Genomic DNA, 27,699 nt, shown 5'->3' with positions numbered 1-27,699 from the left:
TGTCTGTGGGGAAAATCTGATGGTAACAAGAAGCCAAAAAACAAAAACGCACGACCTTCTGACGAGAACCTGTCTGTCACTCACGCTTCATTAAAGTCCGCCATAATATAACTTGTTTCCACAGCAACATTACAGCTGATCAGTTTCCATGTGACCAGCATGATCTGCCCTATCGCTGACCTCTTCACAGGAATCGGCGAGGTCCTCACACCCTGAGGCCAATCTGACCTTTAACTATGAAAACTGACACTTTCTCAGAGAGCATGTCCCACTGGCATTTATGTGACAGACTGGAGGAAATGCCCAGCATGCACTTCTTCCAGCTGTTAACACACTTCATCCACACTGAGCAAGAGAGAAGTAAACTTAACCTGATAAACATCTCAGCTCCACATGGAAGCAGTCAGACTGCTTCACTTGTCTGAGGAACAGGAAGTCTGTCTAGGTGTCAACAGAGGAACACCTTAAACAGGAAATCTGTGTGTGTTCCTCTCCTGACACCAGGCCCCACACACACACACACACACACACACACACACACTGAAACCATCAGGCTGAGACAGGAAGTGAGGGAGCATGCTCTCTGGATTTTACATTGTTATTATCGACAAACTTTCACTTCAAACACGTTTACAGTTCTGTGTTACCATGGAGAAGTGTCCCGTTTTAGGACAAGAAGCAGTTTATCCCCCAGCTGTGAGTGGGGTTGTTATGAAAACAGTCTGTAATTGGTTGCTATATAGCCAGCGCTCACAGCGTGGCATAGTTTTTGATGTGTTTGCGGACACTGTCGGCGATCTGCTCATCACTCTTCATCCTGTTGTAGTAGTCGAGAAAGAGGCCGTCAGGGCTGACAAGGTAGATGAGGATAGTGTGGTCCACAATGTAGTCGCCATCCTCGTCTTTGGGCCCGGCGCTGGCGTACACTCTGTAGTCCCGCCCTGCGTGCTTCACCTCCTCGACCGTCCCCGTCAGCCCAATCAGCCGGGGATGGAAGTCTTTAACGTACCGGGCAAGCGCCGCCTCATCGTCCCGCTCTGGGTCTACAGTGATAAAAAGGGGCTGCACCGGCGGCAGCGAGGCGTCGCGGTCCAGAGTCATCACGACAGTGCTTAGCTTTTCCAGCTCTTCGGGGCAGATGTCAGGGCAGTGCGTGAAGCCAAAGTACAGCAGCACCCAGTTGCCCAGGAAGTCCTTCTTCGTCCGGCGGCACCCCGTGTGGTCCATGAGGCTGAAAGTGCCCTGCCCCAGCGCCACCTGCCGCAGCTGCTCCACTCGCTGCTGCTGCAGCTTCTGCTGTTTCTCTGAGTGCACAAACCACCACACACCCAGCAACCCGCCGCCGAACAACAGCGTAACCAGCAGCCGAGTCCGCAGCTTCATTTTAGCCACTACTGACGGCGACGAGTCCCGATCACCAGAGAGGAAGCGAGCCTGAGGAAGCCTGTCCTGCGGTGCTAGCCGCCACCTCAAACTCAGCACCGCCGAAGACACAAATGTCCTCCGGAGTGCCGCTCCTCCTCGCAGGTCACCCATGATGCACCGCAGCCCCAACATCTCCACCACCTGCTATAAGACAGGAAGACCAGATTATTTTATTATATTATTTATTCTGATCATTAATCTGTCAAATTATTGATTATAAAACATGTTTCACTTGTGTCTATTAAACTTTAGATCCGCTTATTTTATTTGAAGTCTGACTTCAGAAACACACTGAAACGCAAAGCTCAAAACATTATTTTAGTTTTAAAAATTTACCAAAATAAAATCCATTATCATCACGTGTTATTATTAGTTTCTGACATTCATAAAATAAATAAATAAATAATTAGTTTAAATGTAAAATCTTGGCCCCTTTGGTCTTCCATACACTCATTACCCTTTTAATCGTCTTTGGGGATTTTTCCTGTTTTAGTGAAGTTAAACCCACGTGACACTGCCTTACCTAGACCCCAGACCTTCAGTAACTCTCAGGTGAGTTTACGTCCTCACCTGTTACTGACCGCGTCACGACGCTGTTACGTCACAGGACAAATGACGATAAACACATACAAACACCAGCCGAAGAGACCCCCCCCCACACACACACACACACACACACACAGCTGATGTCAGGACAGTGCTACAGGGTTTCCTGGTGACTGAAGGTTAAGGAGCACGCGGTTAGCCAAAAGCTAACTGAGTGTCGGCTCGGGATAATGCTAATGCACGAGCTGCTTTAGCCTCGTGAATTCAGCGAGTTCCGGTAAAAACGAGGTGCGGACTCACCTGTTTACCTTTTAGACCCCACACTAATGTGACCGGCTCCTGCCACACGTCCACCGAACACTCCTCCGGCTTCTGCTTCCTCTTCTATGGTGGTTTACCGCAAACATCGAGATGCAGTGCCGCCACCTGCTGGAGTGACGAAGCAGGACTCCTAAATCTACAACTGCACTTGTCTCCACCTTTAATCTTACAGAGAATGTGATGATTTCATGGATATTTAAAGTAAATACTGAGACAAATTTAGTAATCATGTTTTTACAGTCCTGTGGTCTCAGCCTTAGATACTTATCAAATCAAAGCCCATGTAGAAACAAACAAACAAATGAACAAAAATATGTTCTCCTTCATTTCTGTCAAGCAAAGCTGTATGAAACGTTTCCAGCTGTTAGTATCATGGTTGCTAGGCAACCTGGGCAGCGCGACCGAGGCTAGACCGTCCCATTTCAGAAGCCTCGCACTTCCGGCCTTAGCGGTCTTTGAGTGCGCGGCCCTTGTGGACCGTTAACGACGCGTACTTTAAGGCTGCAGACCCTGAATTGGGATACAGCCCTGGTGACACGTAATCTCCACAACAGCCTCTCTTCATTCATCATGTTTGTGTAAAATGTCTTTCATGTCATTATCAGCTGTAAGACTGGCTTCTTCCTCTGAATGGCGCCGTCCGACAACTGCAGATGCGCTCCACTTTAATCAAACAAACATCTGCACGTTCATGTTATCAGGAAATCATACAAAATCACAACTAACATAATTTATTACAGCTCCTGCAGTCAGAGCAGCTTTCGGGTAACCTGAGCTCAGAGTTCAGAACTTCACCTGAACGATGAGAACGGGGAAAAAAATCAAGAATTGAAACTAATCAGGTAAAAATACTCATGTTTCCGTGATTTCACCTCTAAATTAAATCAGAACGAGCGCTCAGAGGGGATTCTGACTGATCATTCAGGTTTTAACTCGTTTTTTAGGATTTAATCTAAGAAGCTGAAAATCATGGTTCACGTGCGTCCTCTAACCGTCCGTCTCGCGCAGCTCAGCTTCTTCTCTGCTGCGTCGCTCCATGTTTCTTTAATGAGCTCTAAGGGCAGCACAAACCGGCTGAAGCACCACTGAAGAAGGAACCAGGTCACATCGCAGCGCAAACACACAGCATGCACAGTGCACAGCTGATTTTCCTCTTATCATTCTTCTTCTTATTATTATTCTTATTATTCTTATTCTTATGTAACACACCCAAAGAAAGATTCTAGGTCTGACCAACCGTCTCAGTCGTGGGCAAAAAAATGACAGTCAATAAAATTCTAAAAGATAATTTATTGACAAAAAAATATCAAGAGATAAAAGATAAAACAGTCCAGTGTCCCATTTATGAATCGTATAAAAACACATAGTCCCAAGGCCAGAGCCAGCTATGCCACATGGCCAGTTGCACTCCGCGTGTTGCCTTTAACAGGGTTAGAAGTTGTCCTTGGAGACCCCTGCAAGCATATAGCCAGTGGTCACTCCAGCCTCTGCAACTCTGCTGCCTTTAGGTTGTGGCATATAATAGGCCCTGGCCTGCACAGAGAGACAAAATGACACATTCAGTATAAAATTCATAGCGCAAAACCCATCCATCCCAAACATATCTGATTTCTTTTCATCACATTACATACCTGCACAGAGAGACAAAATGACACAGCAGTGTTTGTAGTGTGGGCTATAAGTAGACCAGTGTATCAGTGCAATCAAGTAGGGGAGACCGGGGATAGTTGTAACGTGGGTCAGTTGTAACACTTCCAATTTCTCCAATCAGGGCTAAGTTTCAAATGATGTGACTCATGTTGGACTCATCCTGTGCATGCCCAATTCAGTTCTGCTATCACATGTGAAAAATCAGCACATTTTGTCAAACACAGACAATTTAACACGAAAAAAAGTAATTTGTATGGCAAAAAGTAAGTTTTTCTACTTTATTTCAATTTCTAATAGCATTATTTGCTTTTCAGTTAAACTCATCAAACTTAAATTATGTTATTTGTATGTCTATGGGGATATATTCTGTGTAGGTCTTTAGTGCTAATGTTTTAGCCGTTGGCTGTAATGTTAGCTAGTTCATGGCTATAGGAGTCTGGGTCAGTTGTAACAGCAACAGTCTGGGTTAGTTGTAACAATAATGCAGATGTTACAACTTGCCACACTATTACTTTAACTTATATTAAACAAGTTGGGGCAACGACATCAGCAGAGAGAGGTTCACTGGTTTCATTTGTATATGTGGTTAATGCCATTGGCAACACAATTCCTCCACTGTTTGTGTTCCCACACATACATTATGCAGACCACTGTGTCAGAGATGGACCAGTAGGAAGTACTGGTAGTGGAAATAAGTCAGGATGGGTGCAAGAAACAGATTTCCTCATCTTTCTGAAGCACTTTGCAAACCACACCAAGGTAAGCCATGATAAAAAGTAATGGAATTGCGATGCTGGTGAACAACTACATTTTTTCAGCTTCATTGTTATGTTCAAAATTGGTGCAAGAGTTGTAGGTTATAATGCCCACTGATCCAATGAGGCCAAACTCAAGGAAGACCAACCAAAATTAATGAAATATTCAGTTGCAGAAAATTCCATAACCTGTCTTTTTTGGGGGGTTGGAATATGTTCAAAAGCTAGATTTCTGCATTCTGTCACACACACACAGAGCTACATAAATGGCTCTAAGTGCATTCATGTGTTGAATAAACAAAGATTACATGTTAATGTTTTGTTAGTACCCTTATTTCATTGTGTTACATTTCACCCCAGGATATGTTACAACTAACCCAGACTATGGGGTTAATTGTAACATTTCACTCTTCGTGTTTGAGACCATACCATGCAATGGATAATTGTGCTGCAGAGAAAATAGCTGCACTATTTAATAGTTGAGACATGTAAATACTTTGCATTACATTTTGAATCCACTACCTTAAAAGAGCTTCAATTTACAGACAGAAATGTCAAAAATGTTACAACTATCCCCGGTCTCCCCTACACCTTCCTCTAATTAGTCCAACCCCATTCCAGCCATTGGCTCACCAAAAATGTGACACACACACACAAAACCACTCCCAACCCAGTGCAACTTCACATAATAATATGGAGCTGAATTAACACAGGCACATTAGTCTACCATGTTACAATTATTATTATTATTATTATTATTATTTCCAGGTGCTGCAGTGGTTAGCACCGTTTCCTCACAGGACAAAGCCTCCAGTTTGGGGCGTCCTGATTGGCCGGTTCTTTCTGTGCCTGCCTGTGTTTCCTTCCTTTGTCCAATGACGTGAGTTTCAGGTCACCTGTGATTCTGACAGTGACGTGAGGGCTGAAAGCCAGTTTAAGTCAAAGTCAAAGTCAACTTTATTTGTCGATTCTGCCACATGTACAGGACATACGGAGAATAGAAATTGCGTTACTCTTCAATCCCTAGATAAATAGCAAATGAACATTTAAATATATTTAAATATAAAAGTGATTAAAAAATGCAAGTAAAATAATTAAAAAGTAAAAATTTAAATAAATACAATTTTACATATAACAAGAAAGCTATATAATATACAATATAATGGGTAAGTGACATTGAGTGTAAACCAGGCAGAGTAGTGCAAATAGGCAAATAGTGCAAATGGAGATTTAGTAGTGTACGGTAAGAGAAAGTGTAACAACAAAGTCTTATGAGGTAATGGCAGTCCAATGCTCCACAAAGTGACTGGTAACTGGTGCAGGCCAGTGAGTGAGTCAGAGAGTGTGCGTGTTTGTGTGTGTGTGACAGAGTTCAGTGAGACCGTGGAGGAGAGAGGGGAGAGGGGGCAGAATCGGGAGGGAGTTAAGCTTCCTGACAGCCTGATGGATGAAGCTGTCCTTCAGCCTGCTGGTCCTGGCCTGGAGACTCCGCAGTCTCCTCCCCGACGGCAGCAGCTTGAAGAAGCTTTGCATTGGGTGTGTGGGATCAGCCGCTATGCAAAGGGCTTTTATAGTGAGACGGGTGCTGTAAATGTCCTGGAGGGAGGGGAGAGAGACACCAATGATCCTCTCTGCAGCTCTCACTATGCGTTGGAGGGTTCTATGACAGGACGCATTGCAGGCTCCAAACCACACAGTGATGCAGCTCGACAGGATGCTCTCGATGGTGCCTCTGTAGAAAGTGTACATGATGGGGGCTGGTGCTCCTGCTCTTCTTAGTTTGCGGAGAAAGAAGAGACGCTGCTGTGATTTCTTGGCCAGTGCTGTGGTGTTGTACGTCCAGGAGAGATCCTCTGTGATGTGCACACCCAAGAACTTGGTGCTGCTCACTCTCTCCACAGACGCTCCGTCAATGGTCAGAGGAGCATGTTGGGTGTGCATTCTCCTGAAGTCCACAACAATCTCCTTCGTCTTCTCCACGTTCAGAGAGAGATTGTTGTCAGCACACCACGTGGCCAGGCGTCTCACCTCACTTCTGTAGTCGGTCTCATCCCTGTTGCTAATGAGACCCACCACCAAAGAGTCCAGCTGAGTGATTTAGAGCCTTTACATAACCCTGCAGTGCTGAGCACACACAGCATCTCTCACTGTGTTCACGTCCTGTTTGCACGTCCACACTAACACAGCGCGTCTACAAACATCTTTGAGCTTCAGACAGAAGTAGAGACTCAGACAGCAGAGACGGTTTAATCTTTTACTCCCCTCCAAGTTTCAGAGTCTTCAGAGCCATCATTTAAATGTAGAGTTTCAGATCTACAGTCACAAACTTTCACGCAGTTTCTAATAATAATGTGCTCAGTTTGAGCCAAAACATCAGGATGCAGATGCCGTTTTTTCTACTCTGGGATATCTGTGATGTCACACAGGGGGGGTGTCTTCGTCAGACCCATTAGCTTGTCTCTACTCCGCTCTCGAGGTTCTAACTCCTCATCAGGACTTATTTATTTTAAGATTATTTATTTATTTTACAGTTTGTTTTCTCAACCTTCACAGCTGCGAGAGGAAGCCAGGCAAAGGGCAGCCAATCAGAGGAAAGCTGCTTTCATGCAGTGGTTCTCCTGAAGGTGGTCCTGCAGTGGTCAACCCTACACCTTTTACCCTTCATCACCATAACAGAGTTTTTTTTAAAAAAAATACTAATTTGTTTATTTCTATTTATTTCACTTAGTTTGACTCCTCCCACCACCTGCAGAGGCCACCAGGGGGCTCAAGAACTGCTGGTTTTAAGGCAGGAGGTCCCAAACACACTATTATTATTATTATTGTTATCATCAAGAGTTGCTGTTGTGTCGTTATGAAGTGAAAGCTCATCTGTGCTGTATCCCGTTTGCTGAATGTGGGTTCAGCGAGGCTGTCAGTCACAGAGCTGCTCTCAGAGGTTCTGGGAAAACTCTGAAACTGGGAATGAGCAGACTGGAAACCTCTTCACTGTAGATGTCAGTGATTCTGGTCTCTGTCTCTGTGGGGATTTTGAACCTTCAGGTGGAGTTTTAGTTTTAACCCTGCAGCTTCCTGGATCTTTGGGAGGTCGGTGCTCAGCTTTCATTTCCCTCCTCTCTCATCTTTGTGGCCTTTAATGTTATCCAGCCTGGATTTGTGTTGCCTAGCAACAGAAGTGAGCGAGTTTGCAGCGTTTCCATTTTCACCGGCAGTTGACTGAGAGCCAACGAGTCTTGCAGAGCGTCTGTGTCACCTTGTGTTAAATCTCTCCTGCAGGTGCGACCCAGAGACTTTCAGCTGAGACTAAAACCGCAGTGAAGCATTACTTTTAATGGGGAATAAGACAATTATTCCCCATTAAAACAATTATTAGACAGTTAATCAATACTGATATCAGTCTTTTTTTTCTGTATCAAGACTGAAATAAAATCAGTGTTTGTCATTATTGTGTTTGTTTTGCTTCACATGGCCTTGTTAGAGTTGAACACTGTTTCTGTCTGACCACTTGGTGAATCATAACCTGGGCCACAGAAATGTGATCCTTGTTATGTCTGCAGCTGCAGCCACTCACACGTCTTCAGTTTCACTGACTGCAGATCAGAGGCAGGAATGGGTTAATAAATGACGTCATGTAGGCTGATTGTGCATTCACATCATGGCCTCTGTCCGTCTGTAGCATGTAGTGACGTCACTCTGCATCACGCTGAGAGAGCAGCTGAGGAGGAAATATAGGACAACAGGAGGAGGAAGAGGAGGAGGAGGTCTGCAGCAAAGCCTGAAACCACAGAGAGTGGTTCAGAGACGAGCAGATCTGCATCAGGTACGTCTTCATCCTGCATGTATGTGTTGTGTTTGAGCAGCAGAAAAAGGTCGTGCCACAGCCTGTTAGCTGATTCTAATGGAAGAGTTCAGCATTTTAAAACTGCAATGAGGCAGGGAGAGGATGTTCCAGCAGAAAATCCAAGGAATGACATTTAAACTTTTCCTTTATGAAGGCACAATGACAGGGAAACAGGGGGATTTCAGGCTTTATGGTCACAGTGCAAGCTCAACGAAATGACACAGACCAATGAATGAGGACTTTAATATCAGCAGCAGGACAGCACATACAGAGCACATATAGAGGGTGATGACATGGTGGTATTAATGTGTAATAGTGAGGATAAGATTGTAATCCAGCTCATGTCAGAGCTGCTCTCAGTGTAAAACCTTCAACATGAGGAGTTTCTGCAGATATATCAGATTAACATTGCTGAAGCTGTTCCTGTTTGTGCCTCAGTGTTCATGTTTGAGTTTCCACGTCAGCTGGGAACTCTGAGGTGTTAAAGCTAATCGATGCTTCTGTATCAGCACTGTGTTCTCATCAGTCTTTTTGTCCTTCTTGATCATGCTGTGTCTGTTTTTCTAGTCTTTTGTGTGTTTTGGAGTGTTTTGTAGAAGCCTGGCATCAGACAGAAATGTGTGCTGGTCCCTTTAAACTATCCCTGAACGGCTGCACTTACATGCAGAATGCATGAGTACTTGCAGTGTGACTGAAGGTTTCAAGTTATCTTTACATCCTTTCAATCGGGAAATGTGATGTGTGTTCTCGTCAGCGCTTCGTCCCTGAAAATATTTACAGTCAGAGTGTTTTAAAATCTCAGCAGAGGAGCAGTTTGACATTCAGGTTTAAGTCATGAAATCAGGTGGATCGTTTCCTCTGAAGGGTTTAAACTTTAAATAAATATAATCTGAATACCAAGCTCCAGGTAAACACAACCGCAGCCTTAAATCTGACAGCCTTTCCCAACCAACCAATCTCTGGAGACCAACAAACCTCTCTAAACGATCATCAAAGGCCACACTGATGAAGAACAAGCACTGCACAGAACCGTAAAACACATTCCAAGATTAATAAATGAAGCTAGCACTGAAGCTCCAAACTAGCAGTTCTTCTAGTTTCCACTAGAGGCTCCAGGAGTGACCCAGGACCAATAGACTTCATTGTTAAAATAAACATGTTTACAGTCTGAGACGGGATAGAAACTGGTTTGTGCGCTGTACATAATTTCCCACTTCCTGAAACTATTTTACTTCTGTTACATCATAAAGATAAGTAAAAGGAAGTAAAAGACAGGAATGGGAAGAATAAGACATGCAGATGACATAGATTTATAAGCTGGAAAAGAAGGAGACTGCAAAAGTTTATCTGGGGTTCATATCAAATATAACGTCTGTATGGGGGGAAAATGTTTTTATAAGTCATATGTTTAATTTTACTAACAGGCCATCCAAGAAGTCTGAGCTCCAGTTTTGGTCACCAGTGAAATTCTAGGATTTTGATTGGATGTTACTGCACAGGTATTTGTGTCTGTGAGGCTCTGCCCTCTGAAAACAAAACATAGCACCTCATGGGTCAAAATGCTAAAACTGATGGCACAAAGCAAACAGCCGATAGCCCTCTTTTATTCACAGTCTGCTAAAGGTTAGCGCTATTTGTAGGTAACATACCAGCAAACTGAGAGTTAAGGGATTCAGTGGTCCAGGTGATCTCTGTGGTCAATTCTTATTTCAGTCATTTGTCATGAAGAGCGGTCCCAATTTATAACTGTATAGATGACACCAGCCGCCCATGGTAGCTGTTGATTGGTTCTTGTGGCAGTGGTGTCCGCAGAGAGATGCTGTGTTTGCTCCCCTCTCACTGAGGTTATGCGGGTTGGTGGTTAAAAGGCAGCAGAGCTGCAGAGTGAGACATGTGGAGATAGAGTGTGTGTTTGAGGCCTGCACGCTGCCCGCCTCCTCGTGATGCAGTATCTGTCGCAGCTCTCACCGCCTCTCCCTCCTCCCCCTGTGTTTCCCTCCCAGCTCCAGAAGGATGAAAGGGCTGCAGCGGCTCTCTCTACCCGGAGCGTGAGGACCCTTCCTGGGCTCCATCTGCCTCATTCTCTCCCCTCCTCACCCCTCTGGAGCTCTGACCCCCTCATCTCTATAGCTTCCCGTCAATCAGAGGAAACATGGATGCCTTCCGGCTGCCGCCTGTCATCGAGGAGGTCCTCGACCCATCCGGTCAGTCACTGTGTGTGCGTGTGTCTGTGTGAAGGGATAAGCATCAGAGTCTTCATTTTTAGTCCCATTTATTTTACCTTACATTTATTTTATCTTCACCTTGTTAATTATGTTCAGCACTTCCTGTTTCACATAAAAACCATAGAGGCTAGAACAAGGTGTAGACATTTCAAATGTGTGTCAGAGGTGCAGACTGAGGTGCACGCTGAAATTCAAATTATTACTTTTGATTTAAGAGAAACACGTTCTCCTTTATATGAAATATTATATTAGAATTATCTTATTTTATGGGATTTTAACTCTTTTGTTGTTTTTATGCTGATGGTACACACATTTAAAGGTGTTTTGCTGCCAGGTGAAGTCAGGTATATTCAGTTGTTTACCTTTTCCCTGCCCCTCACTTTAAATGATTTGCTGTTAATGATGCACCAGATTAAATAAAGGTTAAATCCAGCAGATGTCTCTGCAGCACAGCACACAAAAAATTTGGACATTGAGTAAATTTAGAGGATTTTAAAGTATTTAAAACAAGGATATTTGATAAAAACTGTTAACCTGCTTGAAAACCTCAGACAGTTTCGGTATTTATCTCCCACTAAAATAAAGGGTATGACTTTCAGTGACAAACAAGAAGAAACCTGGTTTATTAAGAAGAGCCCTGGTGGTCAAGTAAAGAAGTACATCATGGTTTTATAATCTTTTAAAATAAATATTGTTTTATTTGGAAACTCCTACAAAATAAGAGAAGTGTATTTTCATCTCTCTTTGTTAAAAATCCTCCTCTGCCTCTTCATTGTCTCCTTCCTCTCTGAGCAGATGAGCTCTGTGAGCTGAAGGAGGAGAAGCCCATCATGCTGGCAGATACCCTCACAGCCAAAGAGAGGGAGTCCCTTGAGGAGAAGGAGGAGACAGGGGGTGAAGGAGAGAAGGGGCAGGAGGAGGATGAGAAAGAGGTGAAGGAAGAGAAGTCTGAGGATGAGGAGGAAGGCGGCGATAAAGGTAAAGAAGAGGAGCTGGAGGAGCTGAAGGCTCAGGTGTTGCAGCTACTGCTGGAGCTGGAGGAGACACGGGAGGTGTCTCAGAGACATGAGGAGAGCTTCATGGAGCTACAGGGTGAGGAAACGTCACTTTGCTTCATATTCACGGTTGTTACTCCTTCTGCATCTCCTGTTATGCAGGAGCACAATCAAAACTGCTCCCAACAAACATAGAGGTTTACATCAGCTCTGTAACTTTCCTCTTATCTGTATTTCATTTTATTCAATTTAATAACGGTACAGTACTCTGTTTTTGGTAACCTTTGTCCTTGATGTAAATATGTGAAAACTGTGTATGTTTCTGTTCTGTGTCTTGTGTACTGTTTGTTTGTATATGTGTCTTTCTTGCTGCTGTTACACCCAAATTTCCCCATGTGGGACAATTAAAGGATTATTCTATTCTATTCTATTCTATTCTATATCATTTCTCCTTTCAAAGGTCTGTTAGAGGAGGAGCGGCTGGCCAGCGCCCACCAGGCCGAGAGCTTCACCCGGCAGATCCAAAGGCTGCAAGGTGAGCTCCTTCACCTCCCTGACTCTGACAGTATGACACTCTGATTCTCTGACACTCTGACACTGACTCACAGACTCTGACTCTCCGAGAGTCTGACACTCTGAGACTGTGAGTCTGACTCACTGTCTCTGACTCACTGACACTGACTCACTGACTGACTCTCTCTGGCTCTTTGACACTTTGACTCTCTGACACTGACTCTCTGATCTCTAAGACACTGACACTCTGAGACTCTGACTCACTGACTCTCTCTGACTTTCTGACTCGCTGTGACTTTCTGATCTCTCCGACTGTCTCTGACTATGACGCTCCGACTCTTTCTGACTCTGATTTTCTGATGCTCCCCGACTCTCTCTTGCTCTCTGACACTTTGACTCTCTGACTCTCTGACACTCTGACTCAGACTGACTTTCTGAGACACTGACTCTCTGAGACACTGACTCTCTGAGACAGTGACTCTGACTCTCTGACTCTGACTCTAAGACTCTGACTCACTAACTCTGATTCTCTCGGACTCTGACTCTTGGACTCACTGACACTGACTCACTGACTTTGACTCTCTCTCTGATTCTGACTCTCTGAGACTCTGACTCACTGACTCTGACTCTCTAACTCTCTGAGACTCTGAAACTGTGATATTGACTCTCACTCTAATTCTCTCACGCTGTCTGACTCATTCAGCCCAGCTGCGTTCAGTCCAGGAGGAGATGGACAGTCTGGAGGAGGAGAAGGAAAGCGAGCTGGAGGAGGTGCAGCAGGAGCTACGCTCAGCTCAAGAGGAGGTGCTAATGCTGCAGCAGGCAGCCGAGGAGGCAGCAGCAGAGAGAGAGAATGACATTGCCTCCCTTCAGGAAGAGCTATGCCGTCTGAGGGCGGAGCTACAGCGTCTGCATGCCACAACAGCCGAGTACGAACTTGAGGTGACAACACTGAGAGCTGAGCTGAGCATGAAGAGCCACAGCACACTGACACAGGGTAACTGCAACTAAACACAGTAACTATAACTCTAAGTAATATTAACCTGCATTATCTAAGGTTTAGTACTAGTAACTGTAACTAAGTAGGAGAACTGTAACTAACAGATGGGACCTTTATCACCTGAGATGAAGGAAACAAAGTGAACAAACATCTGATGCACCAATAATGCAGAGATGTAATAACATGTTTGTTTCTTCATTAGAATCAATAAGACAATTATTAGTCAGTTAATCAATACTGATATCAGTCTTTGTCTACTGATACAGGTGAGGTCACTCAGCTGCAGGACGAGTTCAACTCTCTGACAGACCAACATCAGAATCTGACTAGTGACAACAAACAGCTGAACAACAAGGTGGAGGAACTGCAACAACAACAAGACGCGTGAGTGACCTGAGCAGCTTCAGTCAAAACATCCACCTACACCTGACACTCTGACTCTTAAAATGTGCGAAAATTCTTCAAGCTTGGGTTTTCTACCAGAGGCTTTTTTTGTGTGGTAGACCCCACCCCCTGTGGATCTTGTGCTCAGAGCTTGTCTGATCATTTCCTAATAATATTTAAATTTACAATAATGAATTACACGGCAATGGGGAATAGATTTCATAACAGCAGATGTCTTTCTGAAAGCACTGTAACTAAGTTCAAGGTCTTGTTAATAATTTTACTTCTTCACTGTGTACGACTCTGCACAATGTGGCTCCTCAGAACAAGAAAGCACCAGATCACAAGAACTTGACTCCCTGGTGTAACTCTTAAACACAAACCTTAAAGATAACTTGTAAGCTGGAGAGAAAATGGCATATCACAAATTTAGAAGTTCATTATTTAGCCTGAAAAAATAGTTTGCTGCTTTATTGTTTTGAAAATGTCCCCCATAAAGCTAGAACGTCTCACTATTCATCATTGTTTGACGAAAATAAGAATAACCCCAGGTTTCTCTAAAGCACTGTAGCCAGGCTGACAAAAGGTTACAATTTATGTTCTTATGGCCTCTGACGGTGGACTTATCTCTGTGCTGGTCCTGCTAGACCACAGTGCAGCATTCGATAGTGTTGACCATAATATTTTATTATAGCGATTAGAACTTGACGTAAGTGTTACAAGTACTGCACTGCAGTGGTTTTAATTATATCTATCTAATGGACTCAAATTTGTTCATGTAAATGGAGAGTCGTCTTTACACACTAAGGTTGATTATGGAGTTCCACAGGGTTCTGTGCTAGGACCAATTCTATTTACATTATACATACTTCCTTTTGGCAGTATCACCAGAAGGTATAGCATACATTTTCACAGCTATGCAGATGACACCCAACTTTATCTATCCATGAAGCCAGATAACACACCAATTAGTTAAACTGCAGCAATGTCCTAAAGACATAAAATCCTGGATAACCACTAATTTAACGCTTTTAAATTTAGATAAAACTGAGGTTATTTTACTCTGCCCTGAAAATCTTAGAAATATGGTATATAACCAGATTCTTACTCTGGATGGCATTATCTTGGCCTCCAGTGACACTGTGAATCTTGGAGTCATTTTTGACCAGGATATGTCCTTCAGTGCGCATATTAAATAGATACAGATGTGGACAAAATTGTTGGTACCCTTCAGTCAATAAAAGAAAATCTCACAATGGTCACAGAAATAACCTTAATCTGACAAAAGTAATAATAAATAAAAATTCTATAAATGTCAACCAATGAAAGTCAGACATTGCTTTTCAACCATGCTTCAATAGAATTATTTAAAAAATAAATGCATGAAACAAACTACCAAAAGGCAACATTGCAGACATAGAGGGCAGCTACAAGTACCTGGGGATCCCACGGGCAAATGGGAACAATGAAGAGGCCGCTAGAAAAGCTGCAACCACCAAGTACCTGCAGAGGGCCAGGCAAGTCCTGAGGAGTCAGCTGAACGGTAAGAACAAGATCCGGGCTATCAGCACCTACACCCTGTCCATTATCAGGTACCCTGCTGGGGTAATAGGCTGGCCAAAGGAGGCGATAGAAGCCACTGACATCAGAACAAGGAAGCTCCTGACCATGCATGGAGGGTTTCACACCAGGTCCAGCACCCTGAGCCTGTACGCTAAGTGGAAGGAAGGAGGCTGGGGACTGGTGAGTGTCAGCACCACAGTCCAGGATGAGACAACAAACATCCTCGAATACATCAGTAAGATGGCCCCAACTGACCGAGTGCTCAGTGAAAACCTCAGGCAGCAGAAACCCAAGAATGAAGAGGAAGAGGAGGAACCATCATGGAAGGACAGGCCCCTGCACGGTATGTACCACCGGCAGATAGAGGAGGTGGCTGATATCCAGAAATCCTACCAGTGGCTGGACAAAGCTGGACTGAAAGACAGCACAGAGGCACTAATCATAGCAGCACAAGAACAAGCTCTGAGTACAAGATCCATAGAGGCTGGGGTCTATCACACCAGGCAAGACCCGAGGTTCAGGCTGTGTAAAGATGCCACTGAGACAATCCAGCACATAACAGCAAGGTGTAAAATGCTAGCAGGCAGGGCATACATGAAACGCCATAACCAAGTGGCCGGCATAGTATACAGAAACATCTGTGCCAAATACGGCCTGGAAGTCCTGAGGTCAAAATGGGAGACGCCCCCTAGGGTGGTGGAGAATGACCGAGCTAAGATCCTGAGGAACTTCCAGATACAGACTGACAAAATGGTGGTGGCTAACCAACCGGACATAGTGGTGGTAGACAAACAGAAGGAGACGTAGTGATAGACGTAGCAGTTCCGAATGGCAGCAACATCAGGAAGGAACACGAGAAGCTCGAGAAATACCAAGGGCTCAGAGAAGAGTTTGAGAAAATGTGGAGGGTGAAGGTAACGGTGGTCCCCGTGGTAATCGGAGCACTAGGTGCGGTGACTGCCTAACTAGGTGTGTAGCTCCAGCAGATCCCAGGAACAACATCGGAGATCTCTGTCCAGAAGAGCGCAGTCCTAGGAAGAGCTAAGATACTGCGCAGGACCCTCAAACGCCCAGGCCTCTGGTAGAGGACCTGAGCTTGAAGGATAGACCGCTTGCAGGGACGAGCGGGTATTTTTTTTTTTTTTTAGGGTGTTATTATATATCTCACTTTGTCTCCTGAAGCTACTGTTCCAACAGATCTTCTGTCTAATGGCAAACAGGTGTGATGACGTGTATCTGGCAGTCAGAGCGGAGGGCAGTACTGAATATGAAAAGGACAACCAGGTGAAGGCGGACTCTTATATCACGGTGTTCCAGTCCAGACCTGAGCAGAAGGACTCATCTGATATACAGGAGGAGATCAGCATCCTGAAGGTCAAACTGAGACAAGCTGAGGAGACAGCGCAGAAGGTCCAGAGAGAGGTGAGAGGTGACTGCTGTTTATGAGCTAAAACATCTGGATGTTTACTACAGACGGACATCATATTTGGTCAGTTTAATCCAAAGACTGTTGATATCTTGAATTGCAAAGCTTTTGATTTTACCTTTAACAGTCATCTGTAGCAGCATGGCAAATTTCAGCATTTCAACATTAAAAAACAGGCAGTTGTAACTCGAATAGAATAGAATAGAAACATGCTTTACTGTCATGGTACATGTTTAATGAAATTGTGGGAAATTGTTCCCAGTATGTCTGTGAAGGTTCTCAGTCATCCAGGTCATCGTAGTCAAAGGAGCTTGGAAAGAAAAGCGCCTGGACTTCTTTAAGTTGCTTGAAGACGTTTCACCTCTCATCCGAGAAACTTCTTCAGTTCTAAGGTCAAATGGTGGAGAGTCCCAGATATAAACCTAGTGGGAGTAACCCCCCACAGAGGGACAAAAGGACCCCCTGATGATCCTCTAATCGCCTGAGCCAAGGTGTGAAACTGGGTGTGGGTCCCAATCAGCCAGAGTTTCGGGTGTGTTCATTGTGAAACCTGGCCCCACCTTATCATGCGACTTCCTGAGGTCAGATGGCCCAGGATGTGAGTGGGCGTTAAGGCGTCTGGGAAGAGATCTCAAAACTGGATTATAGATGGCAGAGAGTTGGTGTCGTAAACCCCCGCCTCTGTTCAAAGATGGTCGCTCACAGTGGACATAGATGGCTTCTTTCACTCCTCTTTCAAACCATCTGTCCATCTGTCCTCTGTCCAAAATGTGAACATTGGCATCCTCGAAAGAGTGTCCTCATGCTGTACAGTGCAGCGAGGAATGCTCAGACCTCTACATTGGAGAGACCAAACAGCCACTTCACAAGCGCATGGCACAACACAGAAGAGCCACCTCCACAGGACAAGACTCAGCAGTCCATCTGCATCTTAAGGATAAAGGACACTCTTTCGAGGATGCCAATGAGAGGTGAAACGTCTTCAAGCAACTTAAAGAAGTCCAGACGCTTTTCTTTGCAAGATCCTTTGACTGTTCCCAGTATGGAATCAGCATCTTCCAATAGTCTTCAGGTTTACAGACCAAAGAGGTCCTGACCTGCCCATAGTATCTTTGTCTCTTATATAAATATCTGTTATTGATTTGTTGTTGTGTTTCTTCTGTCCTTCCTTCAGTGTGAAGGTTTGAAAGGTGAGCTGGCCGAGCTTCAGCAGCTGTATGACTGCAGCCAGCGGGAGCGAGCGGCACTTGAACAGGAGCTGCAGCGCTGCAAGGCTGAGCTGCAAAAACTGGTGGGCAGGAAGTCACAGGTGAGAGGTCACAGGTAAAAGCCTCAGGTGCTTAGTGAAGTTGGGTATGTTACAATGTTAATGTTTCAGTACTGATAGATTATTTGGTCTCAAGTAACCATGCCTGACAGAGATTAGGGTTAAAACTCCCTCCCTCTGGAGAGGAAAGGGTGAGGTTTAGATTAACATAGCAGAACATTTTCAGGTAAGTGTTTAGAGAAAAAAAATCTGGTCCGTGCTCTGTCACATGACGCCTCTCTGTCTGTACTGTGTGCATGTTGGCCGGTAACAGCTAAGCCCAAACGCTCTCTGGATCATTTTGCTTTCAGCTCTGCTCGTGGCCGGTTTCTGACAGTTTTTCTGTGAGCTTCTAAATGTCTGTCGCTTCAGGGCACGTTGTCTTTTGTCTGGTCTTTCGCCTATATCGCACAGCCCTTGAAAATGAATTTCATACAAAAACAAAGAACACAGACATTTACAGCTCATCTGATATGGAACATCTCCTGCAAGACAGACCAGTCCAAACAGTTTGGGACTCTTTACTTTAACATCAGTAAATCAATTCTTCCCGGAGACTCCAAAACTTGAACAAATAAATTCCCCAGTTAGGTGACTCAGTATTGATCAACTGTCAATTTTTCACACCTTATGACTCAAATTGACTTGAGGGTTCACTAGGTAGGATGTGAAATTCAACTGATTTTCATTTTTCATAATGTCAAATGGATTAAAGAGATTGGAAACTTTAACAATCAGATGACCCCCACCCCCCCCCCCCCCCCCCACCCCCCACCCCAAGGAGCAGCATTTGGTGTCAGTGAGGAGCAAAACTCCCGTCTAACAGGAAAAAACCTCCAGCCTAACCAGGATCAGGGAGGGGCAACCCATCTAGTCTGATATAGTTCCACATAAGAGGGGCCTTAAAGATGAAGGCTCTGCCTCCCATTCTACTTTTAAATACTCTAGGAACCACAAGTAAGCCTGCAGTGTGAGAACAAAGTGCTCTAATGTGGTGATATGGTACTATGAGGTTATTAAAATGACATGGGGCCTGATTATTTAAGAGCTTAAATGTGAAGAGCAGGATTTTAAATTCTGGATTCTTAACAGGGAGCAAATGAAGAGAGGCCACCTGTCAGTACTGTTGCTGCAGCATTTGGGTTCAACTGAAAGATTTTCAGGAAGTTCTTAGGGCATACAAATAACAAATTGCAGCAGTTCAACCTAGAAGTAATAAATACAATAACTAGCTTTTAGCGTCACTCTGAGACAGGATATTTCTAATTTTAGAGATATTGCAGAAATGGAAGACAGCAGTCCCACATATCTATTTAATATGCGCATTGAAGGACATATCCTGGTCAAAAATGACTCCAAGATTTCTCACAGTGTTACTGGAGGTCAAGTTTATGCCAGCCAGAGTAAGAATCTGGTTATATGCCATATTTCTAAGGTTTTCAGGGCAGAGTACACTAACCTCAGTTTTATCTAAATCTACAACCATTAAATTAGTGGTTATCCAGCCTTTAAATTTTTAAGACATTAATGTAGTTTTACTAATTGTTCTTTCTTATCTAGTTTCATGGACAGTTAAACTGGTATGGATTTTTGCATAGCTGTGAAAATCATAATCCTTTGTCCAAGTCAGCACTCAAGACCTGCTGTTTGACTTCACCCTTATCTGGATCTCCAGCCATGCTTTCAACACTCCTACTTGTAATTTGAAATGTAAACTGTAAAATTAAAAACTAAAACTACACAGAGTTTGGTTTTCTAAGACTTGCTGAGGAACTTTCCTGACTCGAGCATTTGCATTCACTAGTGCTGACATGAGGTTTGACTCAGAACTTGTTGTGGCACTTGCCTTTCTTTTCTTTGGACTTTGTAAACAGTGACCTGGTCCCCAATCCACTCCTCTTCATCAGATAATTCATTCAATTTCTTATCCACCATGCAGCACTGCAGGGGTGTCATTATTTTGATAGTAGCAGCCTTTAACATTGACATTAGTTCCTCCTTCCCTTGGCAAAAATTAAATGGGATTTTTTCACAGGCCTCCAGAAAATATCACTTTGTGAAATATAAACATTTTAGGATGAATTTAGGATATTTTCACCGAGTGAGATATAAACTCACTTGTGAGAATACTAACGCTAGGCTAACAAACTTGTTAGGAAACACATCAACTTTTAAGATGGCTCTCTACAGCCAAAGCTGACCTGGTAGTTCTTACCCAAAAGCTCCTGCAGGGCTGCTGATGCTTCAGATTTGATCTCCAAAAGTCTTGAAATGACAAGATGCTGATGTTTTAATGTTAAAGACTTCAAACAAAACAAAACAAAAAAAACCTCACCATCTTGTCTTTAATTTTTCAGTTTCCTCACTTCATTTCCATTTTTTTGTCTGATTGCCGTCTCTTCTGTTTCACATGAAATTTACACGAGAAACTGAAAAATTCTCTGAAAATTTGATGAGTTTTCATGATCGACCTGCCTGCCTATCAGTCATTTCACATCAGATCACTCGTTTTCGTTTGCTCCCTGCTTGCCGTTCGCCCTCACGTCCTCTGACTTTATTATTCTGATTTTTTTATTTTCTCCTCTCTCCATACTCCCCACACTCCTACCTTCTGTCTTCTTCCCAGAACTGCACTCGCCAGTCTGAGCCCCCTGTTCTCTCCATCCCCTTCATAGGAATGATTGTAATAGTGGCCTTGATTTGGTGCTGGTGGGAGGAGCTGGCGTCTTAGATGGGACCAGGTATGGCCATGACCTTCTTCCTCTACCAGGCGCTTTCAAGGAAAACTGCCTCTGCATTTGTTTCCACAAATGAAGAAACAATTGCTTCAGATGAACCCCTCTGTCATTTAAAGAGTTTAAAAGTGGAAACCTCTGCCACCATGACTTCCCAATCTCTGTTCAAATCCAGGTTTTACTTGTTTGTTTGAACTGTAGTAGTACATCAGCCGTGCCGGGTGTTCCATCCTCCATCAGCCATGATTTTACATGCTCATGTCCCGACTGATTTAATGCTGGGCTCAGTTTGTTTTGTCAGGTTGCTTGAGTTTCTGTGAAGCAAATCAAATATGAAGGAAGGTTGGTGGTTCAATCCGCGTCTGCTTTCTATATGCCAAATATCTTTGGGCAACATACTAACCCCAAGTTGCTCTCAGATGCCTCCATCATCTGTGTTAATGTTAGATAGAAAACACTTGCATAGAAAGAAGCGCTTGTGCGAATGGGTGTGAATGTGTGAATGAGCCAAGTTGTGCAAAGTTAGCTCATAGTAGAAAAGCACTATATAAGAACCGGTCCATTTACCATCTGTCCATCAAAGAGCCCATAATAATGTAATCTTTACACTTTAATTCTTAGATTAATGTCAGAATTCCGAGAAAAAAAGTCAGAATTCTTACTTTTTTCTCGGAATTCTGGAAAACAAGAAAGAAAAAGATGTTCCCACTCTTTTTTTTCCCCCAGTGGCCCTAATCCTCTTCCATACTTTTATCTTTTATATCTTTTTAAAGAAAATCTATTTCTTTATTTATCTTTTTTGTATTTTCTTTATCACCGAGGGCACCACTGTAATTTTTGTTATGTTCTAGCAACATAATGCCAGTAAAGAAAATCTTGAATCAGAAGAGTCTTTGCTTGTGACACAGCACGGACTTTTTCTGTAAGATTAAATATTTTCAGTTTATGTATGATTGCATCTTAGCATTGACTCTGTTTGTAATTGTGAGGCACAAAAAACATCCTTCACCTTTCGCCTAAACACAGCCATACAGAGGTAGTTAGAAAAATACTGAATGACCTGCCACTCACTCTTCATTTGTGACCAGTACGAATGGATTCGCAGAACATCTAAAAGTTCCCAAACATCTTAAAGGCTCCACACTAAAACTTCGCTTATGGTCATATTCAGTATTTTTTGTTGTCAATTTGTGTGGGTTCTTTGCATATGTGTTTAGAATATGCAGAGGTTGAAGAGGCTCTGCTTCAGGGGCCACCTGATTTCTTCACCCCTCTGGACCAGATCCTACAAGCACATTCAAAATGTGGTGGGAGGTCAGAATGTAGTGCTCTTTTATAAAAAGTATTGTCCCCTTTTTTATAGACATTTCCATTATTTGGTGCATCCAAATGGAAAAGAACTGCAAAGTCAAAATAAAGTTTCAAACTCCATTTAAAGTTTCCAAAATATCCAGCATGTGGCTAAAACCTAATGTGCTTATAAATTAATTTTATTCTAACCTGTCTTGTCGTCTCCCGGCAGCGCGACTGTGAAGGCTGGAACCTGGCAGTGGTGGCAGTCGCCGTGGCAGCCATTGCTGTTCTGGTTGTCCCTAGTTTCACCAGGGCTTGAGGAGTACACAGGAAGCGACCTCACGGTGAACTGTAGGATTGTGGGATTGCCGTCATCCATCCAGTGCTGCCCTCATACATGTGACCATCCTGATGTCTGCTTGTTGCATCTCCACGACTCTTTGACCAAACGCCACAGACGTCAGTGAGTGCTGGAGGGGAAAGCAATAGGAATTCCCGACATCGTCTACTATGATTCTTTACTCTTCCTGCAGGTCAGCTCTGCGCAGATGGTCAAGCGGTTGATTTATTGAGTACTCACCATCACAGTTCAAGAGTTGAACAGAATATCTCATTTTGTTGTATCTTCCAGAAGTACCAGAAGTAGCTTGTCATGAGGTTCGTGAAGACAATGGACTAAGTTTCACTTTCGTGTTAGTGGATGCTACATATAAAAAAAAAAAAAATGTCTCTACATTCAGTGTTAAAATGGAAAATATAAACTCATGGGGTGAAATGATCTAATTAACTTACTGATAAAACATGCTTACTTACTTGAATAGTTTTGGTGATTATTCATTAAAATGAGATTTGATCAAACAGCAGTCCAAAACAAAAGGCTCATTAATTTAAAGGCAACACTCTGAAAAAGTAGCACATTTTTACTTTAAAAATGACTTGAGTTATTATATTTTCCTTCAGCTTTAAAATTATTTGCCTTATTTCTGTCCTGGTGAGTTTAAGGAGTACTTTGCACTTACTGATAAAGGAGAAAACAGTAGCAGATAAAACTTGATTGTTTAGCGCTTCAAATACTGCCTTCCTTCCTTCTTAATGTTATACATCATCTGATCATGTATTTGTCAGAAACTTAACGCTGATTAACTTTAATCAGCGTTAAGTTTCAGCAGGTCTGGTTTGTAGCATGAAACACTGGGATTAGCTTTATTTTACCTTCCTCACTTCTTATAAATCCGTTTACATGTCTGGATTTATGTTTTTCAAATGTGTAGTATGACTATCTATAAAAGTAAAATAGCACTTTAAAAATATATATATTTCCTAAAGCTCATTTCTAAAGAGAGATAATTTCTGTGGACTGATTACACTGTGTTTAAATTCAGATTGTGCCAGAGTTGTTTTTATTTTGCACAGTTAGGTGTAGCAGATGGTTTTCATTGATTTATTTATTGATTTATTTTTGAACAGACACTTTCCTCCTTCTCTGAAATAATGCTAAGGGGATTTTTTTGTTGTTCATTTTTAGCATGTTGTAGAAAATGTGATTAAAATCAAAACACAGCAAATGCTAGTGTTACTTAACATGCAAATTTTAGATTGTGTATGCAGATGAAACTTTTCTTTATTTTTACGAAGAGCAGAGTTTGATCAAAACGTAATGAACTGAAAACTATAATGATTAAACAGAAAATTACTTTTTTACTAAAAAAGTCCAAATTTTATGCATGCAGATGATACATTATTTTACATCTAACAGTTGAGCACAATGCAGCAAAATGAATTTCATGAAAATTTGATTAATTGAAAAATGATAGAAGTTAAGCTCATATACAGTCCTAATCAAATAAGGGCACTGGGCAATATCTATTTACAAATAATAATGGAGGAGGACCAGAAATGATGTCATGTAGTGGAACACCTTTCACTGAATTCAAAATGACAGTGATAAGGACACAAAGTTTTATTTAGATTCCAACATTGAATATTGTTTTGTTTATTTTTTTTCTTCTGTAGAAATTAAAAACTGGGATGGATCTTGTCTGAAAGGGGCGGCAAAAATTCAGCATTTAATGTAAAACCCCAAAGAGAAGTCTGCATCTGCATTTTGGTTGATCAAACTTCTCAGATGCCTCAGATCATCCTTCTGAATAAACACGTCTTTTTCTGTAAGCTTTTGAATTTTTTTTACTGTGGGAGATACCCAAATACATCTCTTTTTTGCTTTTGCACACATTTCAAACTTTATGGTTCCTAAGTTATGTTTACATTTAAATAGAGACCAAATAATCCTAGAAAATAAGAATAAGCTGTTCAGATGACTGTGATCCCTTTCAGGGTGGAACAAGGTACTTCTGTCAAACTTGTTTCAGTAAGATAACAACTAGCTCAGACATTCCAGTTTCTTTACAACATATGGCACTGCAAATGAAGATTGAACTGTGACAAGTGTACTTGACTGAAGATATTAAGAGCATTAATTTGATAAAGCAGGGCTTTAACAAACTATGGGAATTTAAAATTAATAAAGGCTTATTAATTAATTTAAGATTATTTAAATTAATTAATAATTAAATCCGAAGTTTGATCAGGCTATTATACTGTATTGTTTAAAACAACTAGTAGCATGTGCTGTTAGGAGCTCCTATAAACATTTTGCATGACAAACACGTGTAGCCTACTTTAAAGACACTTGCTGAAGGAAAAACATATTTTACACATTTAACTGATGTTGTGAAGTTTTCTTAGTAATATGTGTAGGTCAGCTCCCAGCAGAAAAAAAAACAATAATATATATGAAAGGTTAGTCAAGATAAAGACTTAATTGCCACACAACTTTCACGGGGTAACTTTTTTAAATGTACTTATTTACTCAAATTAAAGGTATGAAAGCCCATTACTGCCAGAAAAGGGAAACCAGTTAGGAACAAAAAATTATTATCTCATTAATGTCACTAGCTAAGTCAACATTAATGAGATAATTAGACAGATGTTGAGTTGCACATTATTTAATCATTTTGATCAGTGAGTTTCAACTAATTTTATCTGATATTTTAGAACATAAAATACTAATAGTTATAACCTATATTTGACCTGCTAGTGTTTTTGGTATTTCCTGGGCTTGAATCTGGTTTTGTGTTGTATCGGGGCTCTCACTGTTTTTAGTGTTGCCTTTGCTGGTCTTGTGTTAAAAATGTGTCTGAAAATATGTAATTTATTCGAGACTTCCACGACCTTAACTGGCACTGAATCAATTCCTCCAGAATGTTTTTAAATCTGTGTTTTACTGTGAATACAAACTCGATACTATTTTTTTATTATTATGTCAGTAAAATTACAAAAATCTTCCTAAAAGCTGCATGCCGGTGTTCCTCTGTACCGTCTTGGTATCTTTGCTTTGATCAGGTGCTTTGTTCTGATTTTTCTTCCGCTTGGTTTCTTCTTTGTTCTGTTTTAAAGTGCATAATTTTCCTACAGCTTCTGTGATAATAAGTATGTGATAGTTTGTCAGATGTTTGCAAATCTAGCATTAAGAAGAGTCTGGGGGTGGACTGATTATTGGTTTCCTGATACATTAATATACAGCAGCACAACTCAGACTGTTTGTCCATTATGCAGAAATCACATCTGAATTTATAGAACAATTTAAAAAACTTTCTTTCATCTATTGTGTGAATATGAATTTACTTTGAAAACTTCTCAAACATCTGAGCTTCCTGTTAGGCCACCAAATCTCCTCTGATGGTTCTCGTATGTCTGTGTTGGAGTTATCTTGACAAAAGTCACAATAATATAATCAAAATACAAAATATGTCAGTTTATCTGCTGTTGTTTCTGCCACAGTAACTTGCACTTGATATCAATTTCTGGAGGTCTGTGATAGTTTTTATGTACTTCTGAAAACAGAACTAGTACTTATCTGATCCTTTTGTTGTTCTCTTTTCACAAAATTAAAATGTAAAAGTGAAAAGGCATATTTTGTTTTATCAGTGATATCCTGAATCCGTCCATCCTTAGCACAGTCCTGACAAACGTTAGCTCACAGTAGGTATCTCCATCCTGCATGTTAGGTTTAGAGGAATAGTGACTTTGCATGAAATTAGAAGAGTAGATGTAGCCGCTGTAGCAGCTTCAGCCAAGCTGTAGCATGAGCGCTAAAATCCAATTCTTCCATTAGCTGATGCAGACTGTGTTATTAGCCAATTGTTTTTATGGTGGATTTTAGTTTCATCTGGGTTTAACCAAGCTGAGCATGAACACTGGAACCATGGGAGCACCTTAACATCTACATGATGGTTTACATTAAGTTTATGTGGCACACAGCTAAAGACATTGTCACTGAACTAGTTTAACTTATAGAACTACAAACAGTTTAACGCAACATGTTTTCCTGCTGGTTTCTAACTGGTGTTGTGTCGCGCAGCTGTGTCTAATGGAAATAGCAGTTTATTATTATAGTTATCTATCAGTAGCAGCTAGTTCAGCCTAATTTAGCACAAGTCCGTGTAGCTGCTGAAATACTGGCATGTTTTATTAGCTAAGTGATATTTTTGTTGTTATTAGCCACTGCAGGCATTACACTAGGTTCTTCTAGTACTGACAGGCATTGTTGTAGTTTTTTGTAACTGGTGTTTATAAAATTAGCTTAGCCTAGCTTAACATATGTTAGCCAGCATAACTAAAGATAGTATGCTAAATGTTTTTCCATATTTTGGGATTTATTTGGTAGTTAGCAATAGATTTATTCAACATCATGCTAGTTGGTATAAAAATGAATGTTATGGTTTGTTGTTTTGTTTAGTTTTATTTTGTTTTGGGGGTGGGACAAGTGTTCATATGTTTAAACGTGATTAGCCAAGCTCAGCGTTGATTAGGATGTTAAACACATAGGGGGAAACTGCCAATGAGCTTTAAAAAAGAAAATACAGAAGACACTGATAGCTGTCAGTTTGCCCCTGAGTTCTAGCCTTTTTGCAAAGCTAGGTTCATCCTGGATGTATACTTAGACCACGGTGAAAAGATTTAAAAATGTCTGACTGTTTAAACTCCTCAGATTTCACTGCTGATTGTGCGTCAGGTGTTACTGTCAAGTATCAGGTGTGCTGTATGAACTCTGCTTCTACTTTGGCGTCCTGAATCTGAGCCGCAAAAAAGTGGAACATCACTGTCATCTGGCTGCTGTTTCTCTTCTTTGTTTTTGATCTCTGTTCTTGATGTTTTTGCACCATGATAACATCTGTCTGGGACTGTATTTTATGTTTGTTAAATGATCTAATACAAATAAACATAGTTTTCCTTGTCTTTCATGTGTTCAGCATTATGGTATATTTTCAGAATTACTGGTAAAAACAACCTTGAGACATTACATGCACCTGTTTCAACCATGCAATTATCTATTCAACCAATCACATGGCAGCAACTTATTGCTTTTAGGTATGTAGACATCGTGACAATGACCTGCTGAAGTGCTTGGTTGTTGGTGCTAGAGAGGCTGGTCTAAACTTGAAGCAACTGGGCTCCAGCAGCAGAAGACCTCACATGTACCACTTTTGTTCACTAATAACAGTAGGCTACAGAGAGGCTACAGTTTACACAGACTCACAAAAACTGGACAACAGAAGACAAAAAAACGTTTCCTGGTCTGATGATGATTCCTGCTAGTACAATCAGATGGTAAGTTTAGAGTTTGGTGAAAACAGCCATTATGAAGTCATTTATCAATCC

At 41.9% G+C, this 27,699-nt stretch overlaps 2 protein-coding genes and 1 long non-coding RNA gene across 4 annotated transcripts in view; 1 reads left to right on the top strand and 2 right to left on the bottom strand.

Moving 5' to 3' along the window:
• The window catches only part of LOC309691790, a 301,080-nt gene that overhangs the window by 258,846 nt on the left and 14,535 nt on the right, over window positions 1-27,699 (bottom strand). The gene's annotated exons all lie outside the window — the stretch shown is intronic.
• sco2 (synthesis of cytochrome C oxidase 2) lies at window positions 110-2,383 on the bottom strand. 2 transcript variants are annotated; one of them, XM_082509727.1, is made up of 2 exons: window positions 2,272-2,383; window positions 110-1,569 (listed from the first exon to the last, which is right to left on the bottom strand). In XM_082509727.1, the coding sequence occupies exon 2, from the start codon at window positions 1,555-1,557 to the stop codon at window positions 751-753; it is 807 nt and encodes a 268-aa protein (XP_082365853.1). In that variant the 5' UTR covers window positions 1,558-1,569; window positions 2,272-2,383; the 3' UTR covers window positions 110-750. The 2 variants fall into 2 exon arrangements, with proteins under 2 accessions (XP_082365853.1, XP_082365854.1); XM_082509728.1 differs by having other exon boundaries at window positions 2,280-2,362.
• LOC309691783 (uncharacterized protein) lies at window positions 1,954-27,322 on the top strand. The gene is made up of 10 exons (XM_082509726.1): window positions 1,954-1,977; window positions 8,374-8,517; window positions 10,542-10,742; window positions 11,559-11,855; window positions 12,219-12,293; window positions 12,975-13,268; window positions 13,538-13,655; window positions 16,439-16,640; window positions 17,819-17,953; window positions 22,208-27,322. Exons 3-10 carry the CDS (start codon window positions 10,691-10,693, stop codon window positions 22,295-22,297), a joined length of 1,263 nt encoding a protein of 420 aa, XP_082365852.1. The 5' UTR covers window positions 1,954-1,977; window positions 8,374-8,517; window positions 10,542-10,690; the 3' UTR covers window positions 22,298-27,322.

Source organism: Aulonocara stuartgranti (assembly GCF_965226115.1).
Source record: "Aulonocara stuartgranti genome assembly, chromosome: 17".
In the NCBI taxonomy this organism is placed as follows: domain Eukaryota; kingdom Metazoa; phylum Chordata; class Actinopteri; order Cichliformes; family Cichlidae; genus Aulonocara; species Aulonocara stuartgranti.
Note: the sequence above shows the minus strand (reverse complement) of the source record. Positions and strands in the feature narration are given on the sequence as shown.

Bases quoted from the DNA above. Each gene is read 5' to 3' on its own strand.
- sco2 (XM_082509727.1), bottom strand. From the start codon at position 1,557: ATGTTGGGGCTGCGGTGCATCATGGGTGACCTGCGAGGAGGAGCGGCA.
- LOC309691783 (XM_082509726.1), top strand. From the start codon at position 10,691: ATGGATGCCTTCCGGCTGCCGCCTGTCATCGAGGAGGTCCTCGACCCA. The intron at 13,656-16,438 runs GTGAGTGACCTG...AATGGCAAACAG, and splicing joins CTGCAACAACAACAAGACGC to GTGTGATGACGTGTATCTGG. The intron at 16,641-17,818 runs GTGAGAGGTGAC...TCCTTCCTTCAG, and splicing joins CGCAGAAGGTCCAGAGAGAG to TGTGAAGGTTTGAAAGGTGA.